The 9,033-nt window shown below is 60.8% G+C and overlaps 1 protein-coding gene across 1 annotated transcript; it reads left to right on the forward strand.

Annotated features, from left to right (window-relative positions):
* Window positions 1-2,103: 2,103 nt before the first annotated feature.
* LOC129052413 (uncharacterized) lies at window positions 2,104-6,125 on the forward strand. Its single transcript, XM_054542831.2, has 2 exons — window positions 2,104-2,784; window positions 5,016-6,125. Exons 1-2 carry the CDS (start codon window positions 2,114-2,116, stop codon window positions 5,032-5,034), a joined length of 690 nt encoding a protein of 229 aa, XP_054398806.2. The 5' UTR covers window positions 2,104-2,113; the 3' UTR covers window positions 5,035-6,125.
* Window positions 6,126-9,033: the final 2,908 nt, after the last annotated feature.

Below are 9,033 nucleotides of genomic sequence, written 5' to 3' on the forward strand. Positions count from 1 at the left end.
TTTTCCCCGTGCTGCCTCAACGTCCCCCTTCAGGCCTGGTGTCCTCTTCCCTTCCCCCGGAGACCTTCTTGGCGCTTTGGGGTGCCCCCCGGGGTGCGACACGCACCCTGGGTGCAAGCAAGCGACTCCACAACCCCACTGGGCAGGGCGCAGAGGCTGCCGGAAAGGCACTGTCATTGTTAGAAGGACATTGGCCCGCCGCCTTATTCCCCGTGCTGCCTCAATGTCCCCTTTTAAGCCTAACGCCCTGTTTCCTTTACCCGGGGGCCTTCTTGCCACTTGGGGTACCCCGGTGGGAGAGACACACACCCTGCGTTCAAGCCAGGGACTCCACGACCCGCCCAGGCACGGCACAGGGACTGCCTGGAAGGCACTGTAGTCCGTGGGAGGAGCCCAGACTCCCCGCTTTTTTCCCCGGGCTGCCTCAACATCCTCCTTCAAGACTGACGTGCTTTCCCCTTCCCCTGGTGTCATTCTTGCCGCTTTTGGGTGCCCCCCATGGGGGCGACACGCACCCTGGGTGCAAGCCAGGGAATTCACGACCACCCCGGGCCCGGCGCAGGGGCTGTCAGGAAGGCACTGTGCCCCGTGGGAAGTTTTTCCCGGACTGCCTCAACGTCATTTTTCAAGACTGGCGTCAGGTTCACTTCCCCCTAAGGCCTTCTTGTGGGTTTGTTATGCCCCCCGTGGGCGAGACACGCACCCTAGGTGCAAGCCAGGGACTCCACGATCCCCCCGGGATAGGCGCAGGGGCTGCTAGGAGGCAGTGTCATCCATGGGAGGGCCCCGGCCCGCCGCTTTTTTCCCTGTGCTGCCTCAACGTCCACTTTCAAGCCTGAGGTCCTGTTCCCTTCCCCGGGCGCCTTCTTGCCGCTTTGGCGTGCCCCCCGTGGGCACGACACGCACCCTAGGTGCAAGCCAGGGACTCCACAACCCCCCCAGACCCAGCGCAGGGGCTGTCAGGAAGGCACTGTGCTCTGTGGGAAGTTTTTTTCTGGACTGCCTCAACGTCTCCTTTCAAGCCTGGAGTCTGTTGCTTTCCACCGGGGGCCTTCTTGCCGCTTAAAGGTGCCACATGTGGGCGCGACACGCACCCTGGGTGCAAGCCGGGGCCTCCACGAACCCCCTGGGAACGGCGCAGGGGCTGCCTACATGATACTGTCGTCAGTAAGAGGACGCTGGCCCGCCGCTTTTTTCCCGGTGCTGCCTCAACGTCTACTTTCAAGCCTGGCGTCCTGTTATCTACCACCAGAGGCCTTCTTGCCGCTTTGGGTTGCCCCCTGTGGACTAGACGCGCACCCTGGGTGCAAGCCAGGGACTCCACGACACCCCCGTGCCCGGCGCAGAGGCTGCCAGGAAGGGACTGTAGTCCATGGGAGAATCCTAGCCTCGCCGCTTTTATCCCATGCTGCCTCAACGTCTCCCTTAAAGCCTGACGTCCGGTGCCTTTCCCTCGGTTGTCTTCTTGCCCCTTTGGGGTGCCCCAGTGGGCGAGACACACACCCTGCCTGCAAGCCAAGGACTCCACGACCCACCCCCGCTGTCCCGGCGCAGGGGCTGCCGGGAAGGCACTGTCATCCGTGGAACGACCCCGGCCCACCGCGTTTTTCCCCGTGCTGCCTCAACGTCCCCTTTCAAGCCTGGCGCCCGGTTCCCATCCCCCGGAGGCCTTCTTGCCACTTTGGGGTGCCCTCCGTGGGCGCCACAAGCAGTCTGTGTGCAAGCCAGGAACCCCATCACACCACCGGGCCAGGCGCATGGGCTGCCAGGAAGGCACTGTTGTCCGCGGGAGGACCACAGCCTCGCCGCTTTTTTCCCCGGGCTGTCTCAACGTCCGCCTTCAAGCCAGATGTGCTGTCCCCATCATTCCGGGGCCTTCTTGCCACTTTGGGGTTCCCCCTGTGGGCGAGACACGCACCCTGCGTGTAAGCCAGGGACCCACGACCCCTCCGGTTCCGGCGCAGAAGCTGCCGGGAAGGCACTGTCATCCGTGGGAGGCCACCAGCCCGCCGTTTTTTCCCCGTGCTACCTCAACGTTCCCTTTCAAGCCTGGCGTCCTGTTCCCTTCTCGTGGGGGCCTTCTTGCCCCTTTGGGGTGCCCCCAGTGGGCGCGATGCGCACCCTGGGTGTAAACCAGAGAATCCACGACTCTCCCGAGCCCAGCGCAGGGGCTGCCCGGAAGGCACTATCATCCGTGGGACTACCCCGGCCTGCCGCTTTTTGCCCCATGCTGCCTCAACTTCTCATTTCGAGAGTGGCGTCCTGTTCCCTTCCCCCGGAGGCCTTCTTGCCGCTTTGGGGTGACCCAGTGGGCGTCACACGCACCCTGGGTGCAAGCCAGAGACTCCACGACCCCCCAGGGCCCAGCGCAGGGGCTGCTGGGACGGCACTGTCATCCGTGGGAGGATCCTGGCCCACTGCTTTTTTTCCGTGCTGCCTCAACGTCCGCTTTCAAGCCTGGCATCCTGTACCCTTCCCCTGGAGGCCTTCTGGCCACTTTTTTGTGCCCTCTGTGGGCAAGAAACGCACCATGGGTGCAAACCTGGGACTCCACGAAACTCCCGGGTCCAGCGCCGGGACTAAAAGGCACTGTCTTCTGTGGGAGGACGTGGCTTGCCGCTTTTTTCCTCGTGCTGCCTCAACGTCCCCTTTCAAGCCTGTCGTCCTGTTCTCTTCCCCAGAAGCCTTCTTGCCGCTTTGGGGTGCCCCACGTGGGGGCGACACCCACCCTTGGTGCAAGCAAGGGACTCCGCGACCCCACCAGGGCCAGCGCAGGGGCTGCCGGTAAGGCACTGTCGTCCGTGGGCGGACCCCAGCCCGCCGCTTTTTACCCGTGCTACCTTAACTGCCATCCTTGGGAGTCCCTGGCTTGCACCCAGGGTGCGTGTCACGTCCCCGGGGGGCACTTCCAAGCGGCAAAAAGGCCATAGGGGGAAAGAAACAGGACACCAGGCTTGAAAGAGGACGTTGGGACAGCATGGGGGAAAAAAGCCGCGGGCCGGATGCATCCCACGGATGACAGTGCCTTCCCGGCAGCCCCTGCGCCGGGACGGTGAGGGGGGGGTCGTGGAGAACCTGGCTTGCACCCAGGGTGCGTGTCTCTCCCATGGGTAGCACCCCAAAGCTGAAAGAAGGCCCCCAGGGGAAGGGGACAGCACGTCAGGCATGAAGGAGGACGTTGAGACAGCCCGAGGAAAAAAGGAGCGAGGCTGGGGTCGTCCCACGGAGACAGTGCCTTCCGGGCAGCCCCTGCGCCCGGCCCACATGTGTTGTGGAGTCCCTGGCTTCGCCGCTTTTTTCCCGGTGCTGCCTCAGCGTCACCTTTCAAGCCTGGCGTCCTGTTCCTTTCCCCCGGAGGCCTTCTTGCCTCTTTGGGGTGCCTTCCGTAAGCGCGACACGCACCCTGGGTGCAAGCAAGGGACTCCACGATCCCCCCCGGGCCAGACGCAGGGGCTGACGGGAAGGCAATGTCGTCCGTGGGATGACTCCGGCCCGCAGCTTTTCCCCCGGGCAGCCTCAACGTCTCATTTAAAGCCTAGCGTCCTGTTCTCTTTCCCCGGGGGCCTTCTTTTGGCTTTGAGGTGCCCCCCATGGGCGAGAAACGTGCCCTGTGTGCAAGACAGGGAGTCCACGACTCCCCCGGTCCAGGCGCAGGGGCTGCAGGGAAGGCACTGTCGTCGGTGGGATGACCCCGGCCCCCTGCATTTTTCTCCGTGCTCCCTCAACGTTCCATTTCAAGACTGGCGTCGTGTTCCCTTCCCCTAAAGGCCTTCTTGCCGCTTTGGGGTATCCCCCGTGGGCGAGACACCCACCCTTGGTGCAATCCAGGGACTCCACGATCCCCCCGGGCCCGGCGCAGGGGCTGCCGGTAAGGCACTGTTATTCACGGTAGGACCCCAGCCTCGCCGCTTCTTTCCTCGGGCTAACTCAACGTCCGCCTTCAAGCTTGACGTGCTTTCCCTTTCCCCCGGGGGCCTTCTTGCCACTTTGGGGAGCCCCCCCGTGGGCGAGACACGCACCCTGTGTGGAAGACAGGGACTCTACTATTTTCCCGGTCCCGGCGCAGGCGCTGCCAGGAAGGCACTGTCATCCATGGGATGAACCCGGCCTCTACTCTGAGCCCGGGGAAGTCGTGGAGTCCCTGGCTTGCACCCAGGGTGTGTGTTGTGCCCACGGGGGCACCCCAAAGAGGCAAGAAGGCCTCCGGGGCAAGGGAACAGGATGCCAGGCTTGAAAGGAGAAGTTGAGGCAGCACGGGGGAAAAAAGTAGGGAAGCCAGGGACTCCACGACACATGTGGGCCCGGCGCAGGGACTGCCCGGAAGGCATTGTCGTCCGTGGGACGACCCCAGACCCGCTGCTTGTTTCAGCGGGCTGCCTCAACGTCTCCCTTCTTGCCTGACGTGCTGTCCCCTTCCCCTGGGGGCCTTCCTGCTGCTTTGGGGTGCTACCCATGGGCGAGACACGCACCCTGGGTGCAAGCCAGGGACTCCACGACCCCCCTCGCCTCCACCGTCCCGGCGCAGGAGCTGCCGGGAAGGCGCTGTCATCCGTGGGATGTCCCCGGCCCGCCGCTTTTTTCCGCGTGCTGTCTCAAAGTCCTCTTTCAAGCCTGGTGTCCTGTTTCCTTCCCTCTATGGCCTTCTTGCCACTTGGAGGTGCCCCCCGTGGATGAGACACGCACCCTGGGTGCAAGCCAGGGACTCTATGACTTCCCTGGTTCCGGCACAGAGGCTACTGGGAAGGCTCTGTCCTCCGTGGGAAGCATTTCCCTGGACTGCCTTAACGTCCCCTTTCAAGCCTGAAGTCCTGTTCCCTTCCCCCAAAGGCCTTCTTGCCGCTTTGGGGTGCCCACCGTGGGCGCGGCACGCACCTTGGGTGCAAGCCAGGGACTCCATGACTTCCCCGGCCCGGAGCAGGGGCTGCTGGAAAGGCACTGTATTCCGTGGGAAGTTTTTCCCCCGGACTGCCTCAAAGTCCCCTTTCAAGCCTTGCATCCTGTTTCTTTCTCCCCAGGACTTTCTTGCGGCTTTGAGGTGACCCCCGTTGGCGAGACACACCCGCTGGGTGGCAGTAAGGTACTCCACAACCACCCCGCGCCTGTTGCAGGGGCTGCGGGGGAGGCACTGTCGTCCGTGGGAGGACTCCAGCCTCGCTGCTTTTTTCCCCGGGCTGTCTCAACGTTCCCCTTCGAGCCTGACATGCAGTCCCCTTCCTTTGGGGGCTTTCTTGCCGCTTTGGGGCGCCCCCGTGGGCAAGAAACGCACCCTGGGTGCAAGCCAGAGATCCACGATCCCCTCGGTTCAGGCGCAGAGGCTGCTGGGAAGGCACTGTCGTCCGTGGGAGGTTCCCGGCCCACCACTTTTTCCCTGTGCTGCCTCAACGTCTTCTTTCAAGCCTGGCATCCTGTTCCCTTCCTTCAGGGGCCTTGGTGCCGCTTTGGGATGCCCCCGTGGGCGCGACACGCACCCTGGGTGCAAGGCAGAAACTCCACGTCCCGTCCGGGCCCGGCGCAGGATCTGCCAGGAAGGCACTATTCCGTGGGAAGTTTTTCCTTGTACTGTCTCAACGTCCCCTTGCAAGCCTGGCGCTCTGTTCTCATTTCCCGGGAGTCTTCTTGCCGCTTTGAGGTGCCTACCCATTGGCGTGACACACACCCTCAGTGCAAGCCAGGGACTCGACGAACCCACGGGCCTAACACAGGGGCTGTCGGGAAGGCACTGTCATCTGTTGGACGACCCTGGCCCCGCCCTTTTTTTTTTCCGTGCTGCCTCAACGTCCCCTATCAAGACCGGCGTCCTGTTCCCTTACCCCGGAGGACTTCTTGCCGCTTTGGGGTGTCCCCCATGGACGTGACACGCACCCTGGGTGCAAGTCAGGGACTCCACGGCTTCCCAAAGCCCGGCCCAGGGTCCCCTGGCAGGCATTGTTTTCCTTGGGAAGTTTTTTCCCCGGACTGCCTCAACGTCCCCTTTAAAGTCTGGCCACCTGTTCCCTTCCCCCGGGGGTCTTCTTGCCGCTTTCTCGTGCCCCTAGTGGGGGCGACAGGTACCCTGGGTGTAAGCCAGGGACTCCACGGCCCCCCGCGGCTTCTGTCCTTGTTTATGGTAAAAGTAGGGAACTCTGCTTATTGCACATCAACGGAATCATTATTATACGCAGAGGCCTTGGTCTGGGGCATTTTGTACCCCATTGGCTCACTTTTCGTATTACTAGAGAAGGCTTTCTCACTGAGTTTTGGTCACAATTCTTCCCCGCCAGCTGCCCCTCGTTGTGCCTGAAGATTCGCTCATGAACGCCTGAGGAAGAAAGTGGTCTGCCTTACGACCAAAAGCCTGTGGCAAATTTTGAGTGCTTTCCATCAGGGCCATTGCCTGGTGTTCATGCACTCACCCCCAAAGTCCCTCCCTTTATCCACCTTTCTCTCCGGGGCAAAAGTCCTCTCCAAGGCCCATACACCACGATGGTACACAGAATCTTACCACAATCACTCCCACGACTTGCGCGCACTTGGCAGAGTGGAGCAAGGGACTTGCGCTGGACAGACAAGGCAGCATCTCTTATAGAGTGGGAGGGGCCTGCCTCACTCATCCGCCTCGCCCCACCCAACGACCTCTACAGGAAGCACTGGCAAACACCGTGGTGGCGGTTGTAGCAGAGGGCACTTGGGGTTGGCACAACCCGCCACCGTTTGTCTCGGGCACGTGGGGGCAATCTGGATCACTCCTGGATCACCACAAAGACCCAGGCGGTGCCAACCCTCTCGTATCCCAGAAAGGGCAGCATGATGTTTTGTAGGGACAGTCCCCCATGGCCGCAGAGAGGTGCCGGGTCCACCCCCAAGGCAACAACCACAGGAAGCCAGAGCAAAGGTGCCTGCTGTGTCAGAGGACCCCACCAATCTTCTCGAAGCCACGAGGCACAAGGCATGAGGGCAGTGAGGACATGCCAAATTCCCTGCCCCATGCCTCCCAACACACTACCCACGAGCGGGGAGGAAGGACGAGGGGCCCGCCGGCAGAATGAGAAGAACGGTTCCATTCACCATCAATTTCCATCCTTTGCTCCTCGTGGCTTAGTCCCGACCTGGGAGAGCGTGACATCATCACATTGATGATGAAAAGCCCCATAGCGGGGCGGTGGTTGAGAGGGGGTCTGTCTTGACGAAGCTGATGATCATAACAGCCCAGCCAGCCTCGCCCCGGGATAGGGACAGCAGACAATTTAAGGAAGAGAATGCCTGACGTGCACAGCACAAAGCCAACAGGATGGGGTTGTTCTGACCACCCGGTGTGCCCGCAGCGGGGAGCACACGGGTCAGGGGAGCCCATGCTGCCTTCCCCGCCAGGGTCAAAGGCCCAGAGACCCGGGGTGCCACCGATAGTTATGACACTAGGATGCATGAGAGCAGGCACACAGGTCCCAGCAATCAGCTCAAGCTGGGGCAGGGCCGGTTAGCCGGGTTACCGCTCTACCAGAGCTTCACATGCATCTAGAGGCCCAGTCTAATCGCCAGACAGCATGTCAGCAACAGTCTGGTGGCCCAAAATGCCAACTCGGAGTGAAAGATATACCTCGCCTGGCGGCGGGGTGTCGAGTCACCGACCACACCACCGGCCCAGAAATGTGCGACCTGGACATCTGTCCCCAAAAAGGCCACCATGGCAGCCAGACACGGAACACCCAGGCCTTCTGTTGACCCCAGGACACACACAGGAGCAGCAGAGGGTCAGGGACACCCTCCCGGCCACCCGTGCAATGCAGGGGCTGGCCCATTTCTCCAGAGCGAGACTCGGAGTCATTTTCAGCCGGTCCCTCGCATGACTGGATCACATGAGGGACCCAAGCCCGGCCAGGTGCCACCTCTCGAACCGCATGCGTGCTCAGGGACTGCTCTCCAACTCCGCGCGGGGACTTGGAAAAAAAGATCAGGGCAGAGGGACTGGGGCTGGGCCCGGGCCCGGTGACCGCTCCTCCGCAACCAAAGGACAGTAAAGGACGGTCTCTGACTCCCCCGGGGATTTGGAAAATAATTCGGCAGGTGCCTCAGACGTCCAGAACCTGTACTGGCCTGGCACCAGGCCAGGAAGTTCGTCCCCAGCCACCCGCAAAATGCCCAATACGTCCCCGCGGGTCTCGGGTCAAGCCTTGGGAGTTGCGGGCGTGCTGTTCGACCAGCCAGGGCAGCCCCACACTGCCCTTGGGCACGGAAGCGCGGCGACAGCCTTCCCCCACAAGCCCTGCACGCCCGAGCTCTGACTCACAAGTGACGCGCCAGAGCTCCAGATGGCAGGGCAGCCCATGACTGGGAGACCGAAACCATGAGTGGAAGTCTTTTGAAGGTCGAAAACGCAGCACTTCCTCCCCAACTTCACAGAAACCGTTCCCCAACGTGTCTCTGCATAGGCTGCGACAGAGTCAAAAGACAACTTGTGGCACGTGGGAGTTTGAAGATGCATCTCGGAAGGACTTGGTCGCGGGTCGGTTAGGACACACGGAGATACAGAATGAGGAGAGTCTTCTAGAATCCAGACAAAGACAGACAGAGGAAGGGAGGGAGAAAGGAAATGGAGAAAAGAGACAGACGGAGGAAGGGAAGGAGGGAGGGAAAGGAGCAGCGAGGGAGGGAGTGAGAAAGGAAATGAGAAACAGAGAGAGACAGAATTTTAAAAATATAGAGAAAGAAATATAAAGAAAGAGAGAAAGAGACATAGAAAGGGAAGAAAGATGAAAGAGATAAAGAATGAAGAAAGAAATAGAGGAAAGCCGGGAGGAAAAAACAGAGAGAGGAAAGAAAAAACAAAGAAGAAAAGAGAAAAAGAATAAAAGAGAGAAAAGAAGAAAGAAAAGAAAGAAAGAAAGAAAGAGAAAGAAAGAAAAGAGAAAGAAAGAAAGAAGGAAAAGAGGAGAAAATAACAAAGAGGACAGGGCATGGTGACTCACAACTATAATCCCAACATTTTGCGAGGTTAGTTGGGAGAATCACCTGAGCCCAGGAGTTTGAGACCAGCTCTGGCAACATAGCGAGACCTTG

This window comes from Pongo abelii, chromosome 22, assembly GCF_028885655.2.
Source record: "Pongo abelii isolate AG06213 chromosome 22, NHGRI_mPonAbe1-v2.0_pri, whole genome shotgun sequence".
Lineage (NCBI taxonomy): Eukaryota > Metazoa > Chordata > Mammalia > Primates > Hominidae > Pongo > Pongo abelii.

Coding starts and splice junctions, on each gene's coding strand:
- LOC129052413 (XM_054542831.2), top strand. CDS start 2,114: ATGCGCACCCTGGGTGTAAACCAGAGAATCCACGACTCTCCCGAGCCC.